At 42.8% G+C, this 22,468-nt stretch overlaps 1 protein-coding gene across 2 annotated transcripts in view; it reads right to left on the bottom strand.

The window, feature by feature from the left end:
* Positions 1–22,468, bottom strand: part of TUT4 (terminal uridylyl transferase 4) — a 1,269,543-nt gene that overhangs the window by 1,049,989 nt on the left and 197,086 nt on the right. For both annotated transcript variants that reach the window (XM_085602613.1, XM_085602614.1), the window contains exon 6: positions 14,439–14,616. In XM_085602613.1, coding sequence (XP_085458739.1) covers positions 14,439–14,616 — 178 coding nt within the window. The remainder of the gene's footprint in view (positions 1–14,438; positions 14,617–22,468) is intronic.

Here is a 22,468-nt window from a genome sequence, read left to right as displayed (position 1 = left end):
CTGCATGTGCATTTTGTTCACGGTCGAGGAGTGTCACGCATTGGTGGCCAATTCCTCTAGCCCATTACTGAGGACAACAAGTTTTTGTTTACTTTATCCACTTGACAGGTAGGCTCAATCCCATACAGCAAAAATCCTTTAGCTACCAGTTTAGAGTGCTACAGAATGGTTGTGGGAAAGGCTTGTCTGCAGCTATGGCATGATGCACATCAACATATTTATGATGTTCAAAGTCATACAAGTCGGTTCAAATTACGTTTTTATTGTAAAGCAGAGTTCTCTAAAGCAATACAGTGAACTGCAAGCTCAGCTTGCATTGCTGACAGTGGTTTCAATATAAAAATGTGGGCGTGTTTGTAAAATGTAATAATATGCGGCACTAATGATCCCAGATTGGTCCTTGATTATAAGCAAATTAATGCAGAACATTGGAAAATTAGGGATGCTTACACAATTTTTCTAAATTATCGTGCAATTTTTAAAGATAACTTTAAATACCATTTCTTTAAAACATTATTTAATAAAATGGGTTAGTCTGAAAATCAGTGCAAAACCATTACAGACAATATGTTAAAAAAAAAATTAAAAACGAAGGGATGCATTTTTAAAATAAGTGCCAAAAGTGCCTCCTCAGGTCTGTGACTTGCATTGAACCTTGCACTGATAGAGATTATTTTTATATATATATATATATATATATATATATATATATACAGATCTCTTTTTATTTAGCAAAAAGTAATTAATTCATTTTTTTTTTTTACAAAGTGCCAAAGCAACCTGCTTAGATCTTATATTGTATTTGCACTGCTTTAAACAGACAAAGAAAAGAAACCAATCATACAGTTAAACGAAAGAAAAAATGTACAGAATCAAACATTTATACAATGATTTGGATCACTGAAATCAAAGGCAAATATCACTACAAGAGTGACAATACGAAGCATGGCGACACTGAGGGGAATGGCAGAGAGGGAGCATACAATATATCAGTCACATGTACAGTTCATCGATAGTGAGACATGCAGGCGGGGCCAGGTGATTACAAATAGCCTCGAGTGGGATTAGGGCAGGTATCTAGAGAGAGCCTGGATGATGGCAGATGCAGACCCGACTTAAAAAAAAAAAAAAAAAAAAAAAAAGCAAACGGTACACACAGTCCCCAGGAGCCTCAGGCGAAGACTGTTGAGCAGCCCGATATTTCTCAAACATAGCCCAAAAACTCTTCGGGCGGTTGCAGGGGGGGAGCAATTCGTTATACACATCAGACTGGGTGTTACAGAAGACCATATCACGCTCCCACTCGACTAGGGTAGGCAATGGACCTCTCATCCATCTCATCCCTAGTCGCCGCTTGGCAAGTAGTAGACCCATTGCCACCAATTTACGCGCAGCTTTCTTAAGGGGTTTAGTGTAGCCAAGAAGCGCTAAGAGGGGATCCGTACAATATTCATAATTCATTTTAAATCTATGAAACTGTCATTCAAAACGTTACGTACATTTATAATACACAATTCAACGAAGAAAAAAAAAAGAATACTTAGAAACAATTAGGAAGAAAAAACAAGATCAATTATGATTTAGAGCTGCAGGTACAATATACGGAAACCTTTGCTCATTTTATACTAAAAAGCTCAAGTTCAGTTCAATATAAGTTAATTGTACGTATCAAACTCAGATTGTGGTGAAAATTAAAATGAAATAACGCATAGTTAAAAGTGGGCTACAAAAAAATTCAATGCAGAAATCACCAGATTCTATCAAGTTTGGCAGAAGAGCCTACCATTTTAGCATATAATGTTTCTCGTTTGAGAACTCTCTACATTTTTATAAGCCATTGATGGATCGTCGGAACTACCTTGGATTTTCAGTTTGCTAGGATAAGAGATCTCGCAATTAATGTTGCAATAAAACTAAATTGACGTTGACCTAAGGTCAAGTCTTCGCTCATTTCCATTCCGCCAAAGAGGAAGAACGATTTCCAATTTTTTACCAATTTCAGAAAAGACATCTTGCCAAAAAGTTTTCAAGTGGCAGCATGTAAACCCAACGTGAAGCCAGTCCCCAGATGTAATACCACATCTAAAGCACTTAGTATCAACAGTGGGGAACATTTTGTGGAGCCAATCAGGAGTAGAATAAATCATCCATTTGCTAAACCATGCCATCCTTCTTAGGTTAGCAGCCCCGGCTGTTTTGTAGCTCATTTTTTTATAACTCTGCCATTGTTGCAAGTTGAAAGTGCAACCAGTAGACGAGCTAACATTCAACAGGTGGTCGAGGATCACCGGTTTACTCTCCGCTGATTTAAGTAGTTTGTACCAGTAGCCTATACTCTTAGTTTTGGAAATAAAATGTGCCTTCCCAAGGAGAGCGCATGGACAATCTTTTTTGAAGGTTAGGCCTGCACAGAACTTTTTAACCTGTGCATAGCTGAACATCAAGAGACTGCTTATATTACTCTTACAGTCCAGTACTCGCTGCCAGGAAAGAAACCTTTTGTTTCTATAAAAATCTTGGAGAAACAAATCCCAATTTTTCCCCACTGACTGCAATTTTGACGTGACCATTGTAGCCCCAAAGGAATGCATTCATTTAATTTCAACTACGAATGGAGCCCTGGAATATCATATTTCCCATATTTTTTGAGAGAGCGAAGTAATCGCCCTTGGGGTCTTATAGTTTGCATTTTTGGGGAGTTTGGGTAAACGTAAAAAGGGTGCAAGGTCGATCTCTGATTACTTAAGCATAGTTGTAAGGAAAAAATTGGCATCCATCCAATCCTCCAGAATATTATAGTTTAGCCAGTTGAGAATTGAGGCATAATATTATAGCCGTACATCCGGCAAGGCTAGACCTCCATCCTCTGCTTCTAATTTAGGAATTTGTAGTTTTAATCTCGGGTTTTGTGCAGACCAGATAAAACGTCTAAATTCTGAACAGAGTCTAAAAAAGATTTTGGAATTTTGATCATTATATTGGAAAAAAGAAATTAAAATAACGGAAGAATGTTCTTTTAATGAGGGCAACCTGCCCCATAATCGAGATGGGGAGATTTTCCTATTGTTTAAGCAGGTTGCGTGTTTTATCTAAAGTGGAGATAAAATTTAATGGATATAAGTCCTCCAATCGGGTGGTCACAAAGATCCCTAAGTATCTTATTGGCTTGGTTGCTATATAATGTTCCCGCATAGCGAGGGGCAAGATATCGACTGTGCTATTAAAAAGAAGCACCTCTGATTTGGCATCATTTATTTTATATCCTCCAATGTTAGTAAACGCCCTCATTTTATCCAGGGCTCTCGTTAGATGATCCCTATCGGCTGTTAAATAAAGTGCCATATAATTGGCAAATAATTTAAGTTTTGCCGAACCCAGTAGGGGAGCGGCTATAGCATAATCCTGCCGAATAGCACATGCCAGAGGCTCAGGAGAAAGGGGGAAGCCTTGGCGTGTCCCCCGACTGATAGGAATTGTGCCTGCGATATCCCCATTAATAACAATGGGCGCTTTTGCATTGTGGTACAGATTTTTCACTGCCTGGCAGAATACACTTGGGATCGCAAATTTGTTTAGATTGTGAATAAAACATGCCATTGTACTCTGTCAAATGCTTTTTCAGCATCAAGCATTATTACAGCCGCCTTAGTTTTATTAGTATGGAAGTAATCGATCGCCTGTACTAAATAATGAATGTTGGAAGCCAAAAGTCTGTTTTTAAGAAAGCCATTCTGATCATGATGGATAAGTAAAGGGGCTACCTGCGCGAGTCTATTAGCAAGAATTTTAGTAAAGATTTTGTAGCCAGAGTTTAATAGACTAATGGGCCTATACGAATTAACCTCATTTTCTGCCTATGTACGCTCTCCTCGTATCTTTTCTGTAATACTGAGTCATGATGTACAATTTCTTTAGCTACAAAGTATTCTTGTAAGTTGAACTTGGCACCAGCAAGTTTAGCTTTCCCTTCTGGAGATGGGGTAGCAGGATATTCTGCTATTGTGGTGTTTAGCACTTTCTCAAGCTGGAGTCTTTGAGTATTCTCTTTCTTCCTCTTAATGGCCAAGTATGCAATCACCTCGCCTCGAAAGAAAGCTTTTAAGGAGTTCCCGACAATAAACGTAGAAGCAGTGTTAATATTTAAATTTAAAAACTCCTCCAATGCCAAACGCATATGCAAGACCCATTGTTCATCAACAAAGAGAGAGAAAAAATGTTTACTAAAATGCTGCAGGTAGTGTCCTGTAACATGAATGGCTTTAATAACAAAGTCAAAAGACGATCTATGATGGCTTGGTTTAGATCTTTACAAGTGCTCATACAGGAGACACATTATAAGGAGGGCTTCCCCTTCGATAAACCCCCTGGTTACATTCAGCATGAATTCTACGCCTCCTCCAATGCAGTTGTTAGAGGGGTTGCTATATTAGTAACTAAGAAACTCCAATACGAGATCCTGATGGTTCATAAAGATCATAGTGCAAGGTGGCTCTGGGTGCAGATGAAGATTTCAGACCACCTTTTTAACTTTGTGAGCTACTATGGCCCTATTGAGTACTCACCAACATCTCTGCAGTCCCTGTATGATTTTGCAACCAATCAGTCTGGGTATCTTGTGCTAGGGGGCAATTTTAATCCATTGATTAATCCAGCTTTCGAATGCTCCAGGGCCAACAAAACAAAAACTAAACCTAAGTCTAGAAAGCTGTATCAAGATTTTATAAGGGGACTTTGCACTAGTAGATTGTTGGAGGGACCAATAGCCTGATAAAAGACAATATACTTGCCATTCAGGTAGATTTCATTCCTCCTCTCGGATTGACTTTTTTTAAATTTCACATACTCTTTTAAAGACGGAGTCTGAGATTTGTGAAAATCCTTTCTCAGATCATGCACTGATTACTGTGATGTTTGAAATTAAAACTCAATCACAAATTAGTCCCAGATGGGTATTTGATACATCTCTCTTTGTTGATGAGCACTAATAGAGATTTATCAATTTCAAGAATGCACAAGAGTTTACGGTAGTAGGCCTAGAAACATGCAGCCGTGTACTTCTAGCAAACATTTGGGAATTCCATACTCTTATAAGAAAATATACATATATTTGCTTATACTACAAACAGCAGAGCAAGTGCAAAATAACTTTTTAAAACATACCACTTTTTTTCCAGAGGGAAAATATTTTTCCTAGTTAAGTGACATCTAGGCACAATATGCAATCTAATCAATAAATCTACTGCACAAGTCTGAGTCTGCATAATATCTTATCTAAGTACAAGAACTGGTTTAAATGTCCAGCAGAAGCAGCCCCAGCACATGAAATTTCCTCAGGCCCAACTAAAAGGCTTCATCTGTTTTAGCATGAATGATAATCCATTGCCAGTCTTGTTTAGTCTTTTATTTTGATTCCTTTGAAGGGCCACTAACTGGAACAGAAATTAACATGAGATTAGCTCTGCTTGAAACGCGCTCTAAAACCAACTAATTAGATTCAATATATTTGGGAAATGATACTATAAATGTCAACCCACTGTCCTAAATTTCCTTTCGGAGAGAAACACCCTAATTTCCCCTGAAGTATGTCACGCTTTCTCACTGAAATATGATTTGAGTACTCAGTCTAGCCTTTTGAACACTTGCCAGTACCCTTTTTTTTTTTACTTCTAGCCCTGTGTGGTGGGCACCTGGGCCACAAGGGTCACAGAACTTCAGAGGATCACTGCACTGATATATGTTCTTGTCTGGAACATGGACTACTAATGTTGCCAAGCAGCAGTAGTGGTGCTCACAGAGAGCCCTGTGCGCCATTCATCAGCCCACTGTGTGCAAGGCACGAAGGACTTTGTTGTAATCTCAGTTATGATCTTAGTTGGTATGCTCCGCACACCCCTCTGCCATTGCCATGTTGGTATGGCCCCTGAGAGGTGACAGTAGAATGTTGACAGGAGAACTCTCCAGTTCAGGAGAGCGGATGACAGGAAATAAAGGTTGTACTTACCTCGTCTTCACGACTTCATGAGTATTCTTCAAACTACAACACTGGCGACGTCTCTGCGCAGGGGGCAGCCTGTCATCTCCCCTTTCGTTACATTCTCTCCTGGTTTTGCTGTCAAGTACGAGTGGGAGCAGTTTTGGAGTATTTTCAATTCATCTACGATGTAAACACGAGGAACCGTAGCTACGAGTTCATTACACATTGTCCTCATGGTGATTTAGTAAGGAGGCGTTGATGTCTTGTGGAGTGGTGAACCTGCGAAACGTGAGCCGAGGAAAAGCAGTCAGATGACAGCCCTGTCATCGTTCGAAGGAAGTGCCCTCCGTATATTCTGTGGTGTCTGATATCCTCCGTGGAACTTCTGTGATCCCCATCAGCCAGTCTGACGGGACGAGAGGAGTGTGCGTACCTTGTTGTTTTCCTCAGTCAGCAGGCAGGCTCCGTCTCTTCAGCCGGGGAAAGTACACGCCCTCGCCTAATTCTTGTCAGCGGCTGTGAGCTCGACACGCCTCCTGTCAGTTTCACCGGCGCATCAGCCATCCAGAGCCGGTACTACGCCAGGTTCGGCGAAGCTGAAAGTCGACACGCCTCCTGTCTGTTCACCGGCGCTCCAGTCAACAAGAGCCGGTTCTACACCTGGTTTGGCGTAAGCGTTCCTGCCTCCGTTTTGGGGTCGAAAGGTCACCGATCATCGCTGTTCCTGCGCAGCGATCTGCCAGCAAGGCATTGAGCACACAGCTAAGTGTGTGAGAGAAATGAAAACAAAAGAAGAAGTGGTCGCCCCTATTCAGTGTGAAGAGTTTGATGGAGAAGTGTTAAAAGTGCATAATAGGGAAGGTGTGAAGAATCTGTCCACCCACAAGGAAAGTCAAAATTTGATTTGAAATGTTACAGGTGTGGAAGCAGCAACCACTTAGCTAACAGTCCGTTTTGCCCAGCACGCAGTGTTATGTGTAAAAAATGCAATAGAAGAGGGCATTTGGCCAGAGTATGCAGGGAGGGGTTGAGTAACACTTCTAGGGTCAGCAATCCCGTTGGCGAAACACAGGCAAGATTCATTTTCCAGGTCAAGGATAGCGACGAAACAACCAAGCCCAACTATCCTAAATGTGTTATACACATAGACAACAAAGCCATTGAAGTGTTCGCTGATTCGTGTTCCCCGTATACGCTTATAAATGAAAAGGACTTCGAGGAAATTCTAGGTTGCAGTAAAAACATGCTACATTCTCCTGACATCTCTCCTGAGGGGTACACCAGAGACCCCATTCCCCTGGTGGGGATGTTGAATAGCCACATAGAGTTTAAAGGCAGATCTATGGTGGGTAAAGTGAATGTGGTTGAAAAGGGGGCGAACCTTTTAGGATGGCAGCACCAAAAAGTACTGGGCATTATCCTAGATCCTAATAACAAGGAACAAGTCATCTTGGTAGACACCCCCGATAACAACGAATGCTGTCGTCTACAAAATGCCTTTCCTGACTTATTTACTGAAATGTTAGGAAAATTGAAAGATTTCCAGCACAAAATCAGAGTTAAGAAAGGCGCAAAACCAGTAGTTCATAGGGCGCGCCCTGTGCCGTTGCGCCTGAGAGAAGTTCTGACAAGCATTTACAATGCAATGGTCTCGGCATTGGTAAAGTTAGAGCTATTGGCATTGCTCATGACATTATTTTTGTTTATAAAACATTTAAAGAAACGGCATTGTTATTTACAATGTCAATAGCTTAATCACTCTCAAATGCGAGACCTATTGCATTTGCACACACACACAGAGCCACCTACACACACACTGATTAAGCTATTGACATTGTAAATAACAATGCCGTTTCTCTACATGTTTTAAAAACAAAAACATAAACAAAAATAATGTCATGAGCAATGCGAATAGCTCTAACTTTAACAATGCCGAGACCGTTGCATTGTAAATGCTTGTTCACGTTCCTGTGGCGTACTTCGCTTATTTGAACATTTATGAAAACAACGGTTATAACCATTGTGATATTCTTTGCGGGCGACAGACTAATGAAAATGATTATGATGTCTGGGGTCAGAGGAGGGGGTCGCTAACTTCCCTGGTTGACTTCGAACCTGTCGCGTCCCCAAGATTAATGCTGGTTCGGCTCCCGCGGCGGCATCAAAGAAAACAACATGGCTGACACTTGTGGTCAGCCGCCCGCTTTGATAATACACGCTGGACTCATAATCACCGGCCCTCTGGGAGGCTGATTCCTCCATTCATCAAATACAGCAGCAGCCGTAAACCAGCGCATTCTGCGCGCTTTACGGACCTTGCGCAATCTTGATAACAAAATAAGCCTTCTGAATTAAGTTGCTTATCCAAAAAGTGACGGGCGTAGAGTCCTAATTAAAACAAATACAAGTGAAGGACGGACACCCTGTCTCAGGGAACTTTGTGAGGAAGTTCGAGATCCTTCTTCCTGTATCAAGGGAACTCTTGTGTTACATGGCCCGAGAGGTCAGTGCTTGCGGGCTCTGGAGGATGATAGAATGGACCACTGGACCCTGTGGCAGGGTGAAAGTGCTGCAGACTTCGGAGGCAGTAGGAGGATCCTTAGCCGATAGATCCCCAAGAGTCAGATAAGGGGACCAGAGATTACTGGCTCCTCGGGCTGAAGGGGGTCCTTGCATAGGACGCATTCCGGATCACTGTACAGAAACCCTGGTTACACCAGCGGTCAACCTTCCTCATTCTTTTTACACCCTACTGCTGCCATTCAGTGCGTAATGGCCTCGGCACTAGTCCATTATTACTCGCTTCAGTGCTTCATCTATACCCAACTTCTGCCTCCTTCCTTTAGAGTTATCCTTCTCCCTCACTGCAGCCCTCACCTCCGTATTGACCCATGACTGTTGTCTTCGGATTCACTCGGTTTTAACCCCTTACTCATTGGTGGTCTCTGCTATCCTGTTAAATCTCTTCGCCGTCGTTCTCACTTCCTGGTTTCTACCATCTAGTTGCTACCGGTGTTCTTAGTTTCAAAGCGAGTGCCATCGCACGTAAAACAACCCGGAAGTTTTGAACGGTGAGGACGGGTTATACAATGGCGCAAGGAAACGAAAGCACAAGGATGGGATACCCCCCCCAGGCACTGCAGGATGCGTTTGATAATCTGATTGGCCTAAAACTTTCAACCTCTGATTGGTCCAAGTTTCCACCTATTATCCTATCAGATCAATGTCTATCAATAGAGCTTTTGTTGGACAGCAAAACGAGGAAATACATAAACAGCTCTCATCCGAGTCCTCGCCGTGTTCAGACTTGACACTCAGAGAGACTTTTTGCGCCAACGCAAGCCCAAACGAGGGAGAAGCAGCGAGAGAAGGGAAAGAGGGAGAAGCAGCGAGAGAGGGAACGAGGAGATCAGGTGAGGGAGCAACGCCGGGACACCACCGCCTTTCTCCGAGGCACAGCAGAAAATGCCTCGGAGAAACGCCACGTCCTTTTCGGATTTGGGGGCGTGTTTTGCTGTTGTCTCCTCCCTGAGACTTCTCGCAAAAAACACGCCCCCCGATCCGAAAAGGACGGGGCTTCAACGGAGTGACTGGACCTCTTCTCCAGTGGCTGGCCAGCATTTTAGAGGCCAGCCAATGGAGAACAGGAGAGAAGAGGGGCGGGTGCAAGCCCCTCTTCTCAAAGTCATTAAATCTCGGAGCGAGACTGCGCAAGCGCAGCCTTCGCAGCCGAGACCTAAAAAACGAACTGGACAAACTGTGTGACATGGGGGTTATACAACCCATAGATGCATCCGAATGGTTGGCCCCCCTGGTTCTAGCGTCTAAGGCCAACGATAAGGGTATCCGCGTTTGTGTTGACTTACGCAGCCTAAACGACAACATCTGGGTGGAGAGGTTTCCTCTGCCCAATATAAACGAAATGTTAAGCACGATGGGTAAAGGGTGTTTTTTCTCAGTCATCGATTTGTCCATGGCCTACCACCAGGTCGAGTTACACCCTGAGTCGAGACCGCTAACGGCGTTTTCTTCGCCGTTTGGTGCTTACATGTTTGTAAGGATGCCGTTTGGTTTAGCCTCGGCGGCATCTATCTTCCAGAAAGTGATGCAACAGGTGTTGGATGGTATCAAGAACACATTGTGTTTCCAAGACGATATTTTGATGTATGGGGCTACGGAAGAAGAACATGATGCCATTTTTAACACAGTGTGTCAAAGGTTAACCAGGGCAGGCTTAACCGTGAAACTGGAAAAGTGTAAAATCAAAGTGGACTCAGTTGACTATTTGGGTCATACTATATCTAAAGATGGTTTCAAACCAAAATACAGTTTGGTTCAAGCAGTTATGGACGCCCACGATCCTACTAACAAGGAAGAACTTAAATCATTCCTAGGTCTAGCGGAATACATGTCTAAGTATGTACGGAATTTTGCAGACATGTGTGATGAGTTGCGTGAAATGCTAAAAAAGGAAAAGGAATTTCTGTGGGAGGAAAAACACAGCAGGGCGGTAAAGGCAATAAAGGTGAGCATCCTAGAGTCACCTGCGCTGGGCGCATTCGACCCATGCAAGAAAACGGTCCTGACCACAGATGCTTCAAACAAAGGGTTGGGAGCAATGCTATCTCAACATGAACAAGGGAAAGTTACCATTATTGCGTTTGCATCACGGTCACTCAACTCTGCGGAGAAGAACTATTCCGTCATAGAGAGGGAGGCTTTGGCGTGTTTCTGGGCAGTGAACCATTTTAAATTTTTCCTGTGGGGGATACAATTTGTTATACACACTGACCACAAGCCTTTGACCTTCATGTTTTCGCCAAAAAATATACACTATAATTCCCCACGCATTGCTAAATGGGTCCTGGGGTTACAAAACTATTGCTTCATAGTAGAGTATTTGCCAGGTCCAAAGAATGTAATCGCAGATTATTTGTCAAGGTCACCACTCCTGGAGTATGCCAAAGAGGAACATTTGGATGCTCCTATTTTTTCTTTGCATCTCTCTTCTTTGTCAAAGGAAGAGTGGGAGAAAAGTGTGAAGGGGGACAAGGAAATGAGCATCCTCAGACACTTAATTCTCAATGGTTGGCCTGAACACCGTTCTCAAGTTCCAGAGGAAGTAAAGGATATTTGGGAAGTGAGATATGAATTGTCATTAATGTCGGATATGATACATAGGGGGAAAAGAGTTGTTCCTCCTTGCAGCTTGAGAGACAAGATAATTGACCTGGCACATGAGGGCCATTTGGGGAGGAGCCTTACCAAATGCAAAGTCAGGAATGATTTCTGGTTTCCAAAGATGGACTCCATGATCGAAATTAAAGTAAAGGAATGCAATAGTTGTGCAAGTAGTGATAAGAGCAAAGTTACACGCAAGACTCCTTTATCCCCTGTAGAAGTGCCAGAAGTTCCTTGGACCAAATTGGCAGTCGAAATAATTGGTCCCATGGAAGTTCTAGGTACCCAGAAGAGGTTTATGTTTGTGTGGGTGGACTACACGTCACATTGGGTAAATGTTAAGTTCACACCGCAGACTACCACGAGTAACCTAATCACATTCTTGAAGAATGTATTCGTGTATAAAGGCATTCCGGCAACATTGGTTACAGACAATGGAGTGCAGTTTACCTCAGAAGCGATGTCTACATTTCTTGAAGAGTTAAACATAAAACACGAGAGAACTGCACTCTATTGTCCGAGAGCCAATGGGTTGGTGGAGAGAACAAACAGATTCATAAAAGAGCACATTCAGTTGGCCATCTCTAGTGGGTTCAACGTGGAAGATTCCCTGAGAGTGCGCATTTGGGCATACCACACTACCCCCAATCTGGTCACGGGAGTGTCTCCCTTTGTTAACTTAAGAGGAAGGGAACCGTGTACCAAACTGGTCCCGCACTGGCTGAGGGGTGGAAACAAGGTGATCCCAGACCATGGGGTGAGTAAGCAGCTGAGATCCCAACACCAATGGAGGTACAAGGGGTGGTATGATCAGAGTCATGGAGTCAAAACACAAGAGTACACGAGGGGTACCACAGTGGTTGTTAAGAAGCCCACACATGTACAACCAGGTTTGAGCAAGTATCAGGCACACCAAAGGGTGCAAAAAGATAGCAAGAATGTGGTTCGCCTTGAGAATGGTCAGACGTGGAGTAAGGACAGAATCGCTGTGTCATCTCAACCTTAAGTTATGGTGAACTGTGCAATGCGAACAATGTGAATTTATGAATGTTGTGTATTCACATATATATATAGGGAGATGTGTTGTAATCTCAGTTATGATCTTAGTTGGTATGCTCCGCACACCCCTCTGCCATTGCCATGTTGGTATGGCCCCTGAGAGGTGACAGTAGAATGTTGACAGGAGAACTCTCCAGTTCAGGAGAGCGGATGACAGGAAATAAAGGTTGTACTTACCTCGTCTTCACGACTTCATGAGTATTCTTTAAACTACAACAGACTTCTCTTTGGCACCCCTAAGTCATAAGGCTCAATGTTCATTCTTTTGGGTGCCAAATGCACGAGATTGTGATTAAAATGGCTACCTAGGATTCACCCCACACCCAGCAGGCATAACTAGTTTAAAGGGAACGGGTCCTGAACAGCAATGAAGTGCACACAGGCAAATACATCTTTAGCAAAGGAGTTTTGCAGGGGAGTCAACAACTTGTTTAACGTGGACACACCATTCACTTATGTTACTGTTGAGCTTAAAAACATGCAATCTTAACTCATACAAGAGGATGGCTAAGGAAGCTCAACAGTCATTAACAAGGGGAGGTGGCAGGCACTGTGCACCAGGGCATTCACATAGGGGGCAAATGCCTGTGGGCTAGAATCATTATTCTACCACAATCAGTCAACTCACAGGACTGAAGGAGTATCTGAAATTGTGGCTCACTTTGGGTGAGACCCACTATCAGTATAGTTAATCTCTTTTGATGGACCATACAGTCAACTATGGATCACCTGAACTCCCACAACATTGTGAAGTTCTCTGGAGGAAAAATATCGGGAAGGCTAGAAAAATACTTAGGGGGTAGGGCGGCACAGCTTCACCAAGACTTGCAGAGTTTTGTCCCCATATGATGTACACCACAGAGCCCTAAAGAATTGAGGATGACTATACTATTTACTTCCACATAATTAGGGCCATTGGAATGATGTGTTTCAGCTGATGTGGCATATTCTGCCTAACTGTGAATGTACCATACTTGCCACATAATCCAACGTCTCCTCCATCACTTCCAGATTTAAACAAAAATTATTTCGCTTTTAGTTCAAAAGAATAAAACGTTTCTTTAAAAAAGGCCATTATATGTGGGGCAGACCACATTCAAAGTTTAACTGGTCACTTTTTAGCTGTGGATTGCTGTATTCAGGTGTTACACTGGCACTAATAAGGTGAAACGTTTCCCCAGACAGTAATGTTGTTATGTTAAAATGACTAAAATTAGAAATAATACTGCCACAGAATATGATGCACCATAATTTGTCTTTTCTTGCCGCATAATTTAGTCAACCCATTCGCATATTTTGGTCCTCCATTCCTGCATAATTTCTAAGGGAACCCGAACAAAAGACACACTTATACAACATGTTTTTTATGAACACCACCTTGATATCACAGGAATCTCAATGTTGTAAAAATGAACTACTGCAATGGTTTGAAGATGCCCCTTAAAAATGTCAAAGTACAGAAAAGATGAGAAGTGATATAACTGGAGCAATAACTGAAGTCTGTAGATTATTTTCAAAACATTTCTCAGAGGATTCCATTAGTGCCCATTAAGACAGCAGAAACATCCATAACTGTGTGCCAGAAAAACATTTATGAGACAATCATCCAATAAAGCTAAAGAAAGGTCCACTCTTTACCCGCACTTCTGTGTCTCCCCCATTTTCCCAAATATTATCTTACCATAAATTGTTTCAAGAGAGCCATTCTAGCCAGACTGCTCTTTGCACAGCTCGACTCTCATGCTTGTAGCAAGTTTTCTTAAACTTTTGTAGTACTGATCAAATGACGACAATCTTAAACATATGTAGCACTGATCAAATGATAATCAGTTAACGTATCTAATGCTTTACATGATGACCCACATAAACACTTAGCTGCTGCATGTTACCAAACAAGATTATATCATTGGGGGGATTTTTTCGAAACATACCCAGCTCTTGGAATACCACAGGGTCAATACAGTTTAACAAAGAGTCTGAAAACTGTAGAGTACTTTGGCTATTTGTGAACTGAGAAACATGGGGCAATTTTCCATCAACAGATAGGTCTTTGATGTTTACTATACACAGCCATTGTTATCTATGTTCCAAGTCTTAGAACCACCACAATGACCGTTTTGAAAAGGTACTTGAACAGAATATCCATAGAATAATGGAGGAACACAACCTAAACTACCTCAGTGAAAAAACATACATTAGTGAAACTAAGCAATAAATAAAATACCTGGTAAGTGCAAGCGAATAATCTTTTCCATCTCACTGACTATTTCTTGACGGATTGTGAAGTCCTCATCAGATATGCCATGCTCTTTGGCTGCTTGCAAGAGAGCAGTGCGGAGTGCTGCCACTTGGGAAGGAGAAGGGGGTGGCAGGCTTCGCAGTTCGTTTTCTTCCTGCTTTTCCTACAAAACATTTGCATTAGAAATTCAGAAGGCGTATCTACAAAACTAATGTTTATATATTTTTCCAAGCATGGTTTTTGCTTAACCAACAGAAGCTGAATAAGCTGTGCGGGAAAGACCTAAATTCTAGTTGCAGGTACTCACATTTTTAGACGTACACTGATCCAACTGGACTATTTGGGACCGTAAGAAACATGAAGAGTAAAAGTATCCCTCAAACATGTGGACTACTTTCCATTGAATATTATTCAAAAGTACACCTCCATTCCACAACCCACGTCTGCTGCCTCTTCCAGTCAAACGTTTTCAATCCAGAGTTATCCCTAATCAAACCCTACCGCTTGGATCACATTTTACTTTTATTTCTTAATTGCCCAGAATAAATTACGGGAAATGTCAAATACTGCAAATGGAATGACATATCTTCAAATAGTGAACATTACAGTCTCGCCTAGGTTAAACAAAGTGGAACACATCCTCACAATCTAAATGAACTTGATCTCAACCTGGATAGTACATCATGACCATATTCCTGCTTCTTTCAAGGAACAGGACAATGCATATCCTGAATAACACTAAATTAAATGTTTACATTTTTTTTGCCATTATGCCTTCCGAACATGTACAAAACAAAAAGGAAAAAGTACAGGAAAACAAACAGAACAATGTAATATAATACCAAAAGCATTGAAAATGCAATAGGGCTCGCATTTTATTAAGTTAAAGCCATTTGGTTTGCTATACAATACCATTAGCAAAGCAAATGGCCTTAACTTAATCAAAGGCGAGACCTATTGCATTTTCAATGCTTGTTTTTTTTTTTTTTTTTAAAGTTGCAGCAGTGATAACTTTTGCGTGACAGGCTAGGGACTGTTGCCATGTTCAGGCTGGAGTCTAATGAGTGGGAGTAGTGCAGTAAATCACGAGACCGTGATCATTGCTGAGAGTAAGCCATAAAAGTGAAACTGGAGAGGACTAGTGAAGGCAAGCCTTGCAGCACTGCTCAAGATAATCGTCAATAACAATAACTCACACTCTTGATTGCAGACTTTGAGCTAGGCTCTGGGGAAATTTAGACTAGATCGGTAACCCAGTTTGTTTACCTCGCAGTTAGCTAATACCATTATTTGAACCACAGGGAACGCTTTAAAAATCTACGACACTAAAGTATCACAGGGGAGACACCACCCAACTGCTGCGCCCCATTCTAAGCCACACTCAACACTTTTTTTTTTTGTTACAGATTTATATATAGCACGAATTTGACTTGAAGGTATTGGAGCGCTTTGTATGAGCACCAGTTACGTTAAACAAGGATACATTCATTTCGTGGAGATTAAGTGATTTGCAGGAATGCGGAGCCATCGCCGCGGCTCGAACCTGGTTCCCAAGCTCCAAAGTCGGCAGCTCTGGCGTAAGGCCACATGCTCTCCACCAAGTGGTGTCCACATCATTATTAGTAAGGTTGCAGTTGGACCTGCTGAGATGGAAACAGAAACTTTGCACACAAAAAAAAAATCATTTACAATACAATAGGTCTCGCATTTGCAAAAGTTAGAGCGATTGGCATTGTAAATGACAAACCTTTTATTTATGTGTTGGTTTTGAAAACAGATAAATAAATGGCATTGTCATTTACATTGCCAATAGCCTAATCTCTCGCAAATGCGAGATCTATTGCATTTGCAATACACTAGGACTCGTATTTACGCGAGTTTGAGCTATTGACATTGCAAATAACAATGCGTTTTATTTATGTCTCAAAAACCAAAACATAAATAAAAGGCATTGTCATTTACAATGCCAATAGCTCAAACTCGCGTAAATGCGAGACCTGTTGCGTTGCAAATGCTTGTTACAGCAGGGCATAAACAGCAACAAATTGTCGAACCCCAGCCATTTTGGAAGTTACCAACACAAGGGTGTCCGATTTCTGGCGAGTTATAAAACAATTACAGCCACATTGCTATGGCCCTTTGATATCCCCAACCTGCCCAGGAGGCTTCAAATGTTCCCACAGTACAGTTTCTGGAGACTCCGCCTAAACCCAGACAAGATTCAGGCACACAAACACACTTATATGGAACAATGGAAAGGAAAGGCGTCCCCTGCAGTGGCCTGGTAAGCAATGCCTTGGGCCCTGACACTTTATTATTTACAAATTAAGCACTGAATTACCAATACATTGTGGGTGAAGTGGAATCTGAGAGGAATAAAAACAGCAACTGTAGTGTTTTAGTTTTTTAATACAACACTTTGGAGCACTTTTCTGCATACTTCTCACACACTGCTGTCTCTCACACACACCATGCTCTCCTTACCAGGGCGTTTTAAGAAGAACATCTTACAATTATAGGTTGGAGTTATAGCATAAATGCCCAACTGCCCCAGCTCATTACAGATGCCCGGAAAGCAAGTGCCACTTAGCATAGAAAAATAAAATGGTGCCTTGCACTGACCCCAAAAAAAGCTGCATGCTTGAACTGCCCACCCTCACGGCAGCTGTGCAGGTGAATGCAAATAGAATACCCCAAAGTTGCACCAGTGTCCAATGTGCAACCCAGAAGAGGCTGCAGTCCGTGCAAGCGTTGCGCAGCTGCACCACCCATTCCCACTACAGCACTGGTGAACCACATTCCTAGTCGCAGCTGCACCGGTGAACCCCAATATACCCCACATGCAGCCGGCAACAGCACCAGGGCTCGACCTATTACCTCACAGCTGCACCAGTGGTTCCTTAAACCGAGGAACAACTGCACTAACAAAGCCTTAACCAGCACCAGTGAACACGCCGCACTCCTCGAAGAGGAGTAAGTGAACACCTCTGGCTCCTCTCTGCACTAGTGCATCGCAGCAGCACTAGTAAACCATTCATCCACTTAAAAGCGTAATGCCCAGTTCGCTCACAGCTTTTCATGTCAACCTCGGCTTCTGTCTGAAAAGCTAAAACCTAAAACCTGATCATCTTTCAGTTGATGAAAATTGAACGTTATTTGTCATTTTTGCACTTCACAGGTCATGCTAACTTTTTTTTCATACTTTAGTGAAATGGGGTCCTTCTGTTTGTGTTCATGTAAACTATCAACTTGACCCGTGAGAAAAAAAAACGCCACTAGAGGGCCTCCGACAACCACAGTAGACATGCACCCAGACAGCCCTAGAAACTGGGTGGCTTAAAGGAGTTTACCGACTATTGTTGGTCTACAAAATAAGGATGTTTGACATATCTTAGAAGGGAGTGGAAGTGATGTCCACCAGTGAAATACATTGTAGGATATACCTCTGTATTTAAAAAAAAAAAATTTATTACAGTGACTTATATACTCTAATGGCAGTTGAGGTTTTTAGGTTCAAGGGAGGGCGGGGGGTGTTCAGGTGACTGTCGGCGGCACAGAGCTGTACCACAGACTGGTGTCTGCGGTGACGGGGGTGATGCTGCGGTTTGGACTCTGGCACGAGGCTCTGTCTAGCGGCTCCGAGTGGGGGCGCTGCAGCCACAGAGATGCCTCCTCCACGGTGGTCCGCTCCCAGGCACCAAGAGCCGCTGCTCTGCCCCGGATTATGCCCGTCACAGCCCGCAGTGGCTCGGTACACAGAGAGCTCCGATTTCAAAAGGGTCTCTCGCTCTGTGTGCGCTGCTCCTGCTGGGAGGGCTCGGGCAGACGGCGGGAGAGGTGCAGGAATGACAGGAATTCACAGGCCGCAGATAACTCCACTTCCTGCTCCTTTCAAACAAGAGCGCTGCAGACGATTTCTTGTCTTTATGGGACAAAGAAACAAGAGGGGGGGCGAAGTGGGCTTTTGAGAGAGAGGTCCAGCTAGGTATGCCCAAAATAAACGTCATGGAAATGTGACAAAGCTGTTCCTAAAAGTGGATGGGATGGACCATGTAATGATCAGAGGAGTTGAGTGTTTGGATATTGGAACCTTCACACAACCATCAGGATGTCGTGAATCACGTACCCTTCAGGATGTAATGTAACATCATCGGGCTACTCCTACGTCGAGTCGGCTGGTGCAATACCCGACGGGCTCTTGTTTAGGGAGCACTCTTATGGAGATCTTTTTATCCAATACAGCCGTTAGGTGAGGTGGGAGTGTGGGGCTCTTTATTGATGTAGATGAAAAAAATGTGGTAGTTACTAATTAAAATAGGGGGGGGGGGGGAGTGCTGTCTCAATCAATTTATTATGAAGCCTCCTCGCCTAATTAAAAATTGTGAGGTGGAGTGTCAGTATTTCTTAGTTAACAGTAAGCATTCTCATATATAGCGGGTGTTTCACCTGCAGCTCGGTCTACTCTATAGACTCCATAGGATAGTACACTCGCGTTAGACACGCCGAGTCCGTGCCGCCAGCAGACCTACCCCGCACACCCAGTCCTGGTAGTGCGGGGTAGGTCTGCTGGCGACACGGACTCGGCGTGTCTAACGCGAGGAACTCCTTGCGTAGCCTACCAGGAACTGCAGTGTACTATCCTATGGAGTCTATAGGGTAGACCGAGCTGCAGGTAAAACACCCGCTATATATGAGAATGCTTACTGTTAACTAAGAAATACAGTCTGGATTTATATGTAGATAGAATATAATTTAGGTCCTGAAGAATCGCTCGAGTACTCCTCAATTAAAGCGAGAAACATGTTGACCCCGATGAGGCAGTGTATACAACCTAGAACATTAACCTAAGTTACTGACACTCCAGTATTTAGCCATGCAACAGTTGCATAACTAAATACTAATAAAGTCCCAAAAGAGAGACCTATTGGCTATGCCAAGCGGCCCTGCGGCCGTGAAAGTGAAAGTGATCACGATCAAACATCAAAGTGGCCGTGCGGCCGCGAAAGTGAAAGTAATCGCGGTAAACCGCGGCGCGCGCGCCCCCGCACATGCACTGTAGCTCTAGGCTAGCCTGGTAGCACTTTTTGGAGCCCTCTCAATAAGACTCGCCAGACCAGCGCATGCGCTGGGTCAGGCGAGACCTAAAAAGAGGAAGCAGGTTGGCACATAAGATGACCTAAAAAATGATTCATATAACCTATACTGTATTATGTAAATTGATTCTTACTTAAACTGTATGGTAGCACACTATTAAGATTTAGATTTAAGCTATATTTTATAATGTCTTTCTTAAAACATGATTGTAAATATTTCGCTGACACTTATGATCTTATGAGTAAGATGGAATAAAGGATTTGATTGATTGACATGTGTTTTGACTTTCTCTCAGATGGCCAACAAAATCAAGAATTTCATTTATTCTTATCTTAAAATTCGCAACGTCTTCAATATCCTAAAACTTCTATTTGCTTTCAAACAGGACAAAACGGCCAGATAAATAGAAGAATTTTCTTTACTACAAATTCTGGGACTACCACCTATAACAGTACACTACAAGTGCAGTAATTACACAGCTTGCAATTCCGCTAAAAACTGTAAAAATGTACTGACCAATAGGCAAATATGGCATCAAAATGTATTTTCTAACTGTAGCACAAAGAACGTAGTATGCTGTATTTTTTTCCCTTGCAATAAAGTGTATATTGGCCAACCAACCCAGCCGGTTATTAACAGGATTTTGCAGCATAAGTCACGAGTGAGATGTAAGCTACAAGGAGCTCCCATGGTTCATCACTATGAAATATCAGGCCATACAGAAAATGACATCAAATGGTCAGTCCTCTACGTGATACCAAAAGGAGTCAAAGCAGAATTGATTGAAAGAACAGAAGCTCGAAAGACTGAAGGATTTCATACAGCGATATGAATGAACATAATGTGTGGGCACTCCTCAATGTATAATACATTACGAGAACAGTTCTTGATGTAAATGAGGTACATGAGGTACAATACCATTGGTTTAGCTTATCATAATCTGTAATTAAGTTTTTGGGTGTGCTTCCGTTATGTTCCCTCGTGTTTATTACAATTTCTCGACTGATTATTGCATGCCATTATTAACTTAAATGTACACTGTATGTTCTTGATGAAAGCCGGAGTCCAACCATATGTATTGTGCTGGCTAGGGTCCAGTCCTTTTGGGAACCGCATGGTAGTTTTCACCAGAGGGGGGAGTTCACAGATATACAGATGTGGAGAAGTGTGGCTCAATGATTAGAGTGGCAGACCCTGATGCAGAGGTCTAGCCCGGGACCAGGGTTCAATTCCCCGCCTCGAAATTCCCCGCCTCGGCGGGTCTTGGGCTCAAAAATTCCACAGACCTGATAATTCTCGCCTCGGTGCCTATTCCAATCATGGAGTCCCACTCTGCAACTCTGGGCAATAGCTTGCTTAATCTCCACAACGGCCCCACAACGCTAAGGATGCCTGGACTCCACCTTGGGGGTGCCCAGGAGTGGACGCCTCACAGGGAAAGCCAGGATGGGTTCCACAGCGGTATTCGTACAAGCGCCTTGAGACCCTTGCGGGTGAGTAGTGCGCTATACAAGTATCAAATTTACAAGTATCAAATTTTACACTATAAGACACATGTGACCCTCCCTCCTAGATGGTGCACTAGCACCAGTCTGATGTTTCAGGATTACTTTCTGAAAGAATATATATCTCCGCGTGCCCAAGATGGTTGGCCACATCCCAGCAGGACATATAATGATGGGCAACCACACACCTGACAGATTTCTTGACCCACCCCCTATCTAGGCTTGATTCCTTCTGTAATTACTACATATATATGCTGCGGACTAATGTCCCAATATGGCGCCCGATAACAGCAAGTAGTTAGTACTACATTGAGGCAGCCCAGCGTTTCCTGACACGTGTCGGAGAATAGTGAGCATCATTTCTGGGGTGCCACATTATAATCTGCAGAGTGCTGGCATGGCGCCGTCTAACTCATTGAAGACGCCACGAGTTTGAGCGAGACGATAGCCACTCTAAAGAGACCAGTGGACAATAACCTCATCCTTGAGTAAGACGCAACACACTGCGGGGCACTCAATAGCATCTGCCATTTGTCAGGAGGTTCCCAATGCTTTCCGTGGGTCCACTCCTGCTAATATTAATAATTTTTTTCTGTATAGGGAGAGCCAAAGAATTTAGTTGGAAGCAGCGATTCCTTCACCCCTATGGCTACTCAGTACGAGTTTTCTAAATTTGCCTTAATTTTGTTTAAAGAGCTCCAAAGGTATTTTGCATGTTGTTTTGCTAGCACATGTTTTTTGCACACCAGGATATAATTACACTTGGAGGGTATATTTTCGTCATATGGAATACACGTGTTTATGCTTTGTGCATTGCACTTGGCTTTGATTACTTTGTTTATGCCGTCTAACTTCCTACTCGCACCGGAATTTATCCGAGGTGCGTCAGTTATTACGGGACAGATTCCCTTATACGATGGACATTTTATATGCTACACATTTCTTGGCTATGGTGATTTCACGTCAGAAAGTAGTCTGACGTTGTCTATACGCCACCCCGATGGTCCCAGCATGGTCTATATTCTCAGCGGTTCCTCTGCACACCAGGTGCACTATGCCTGCGGTGGACTGTTTTTCCACAAGATTTCTGCACTTATCGGCATGCTATGTTGTTTTATGTCCTCTGCTTCTAGAGATAAGGTTTGGTGTGCCACACCTGCACTGAATATATACACACACAATGAGCTTTTCGATGTGTAAAGATTTATGTATCATTACTCACATACTGATATAGGGTCACGTTATCCCCTTAAAGCTAAAGGATTCACAATCCTTATATAGTCCCGAGGAGCTTGGAAATCAACTGGCCGGAAAGAGTCAACTTTTTTCAAAAAAGGAGTCCACAACAAATGGAAAAGGATTTTCTATATGAGGATCACCAACCTGGAGTAATATATGGACATTAGGCAATCAGGT

The sequence above is a fragment of the Triturus cristatus genome, chromosome 4_2 (assembly GCF_964204655.1).
Source record: "Triturus cristatus chromosome 4_2, aTriCri1.1, whole genome shotgun sequence".
In the NCBI taxonomy this organism is placed as follows: domain Eukaryota; kingdom Metazoa; phylum Chordata; class Amphibia; order Caudata; family Salamandridae; genus Triturus; species Triturus cristatus.
The sequence above is the reverse complement of the archived record's forward strand: the minus strand, read 5'-3'. Positions and strand labels throughout refer to the sequence as shown.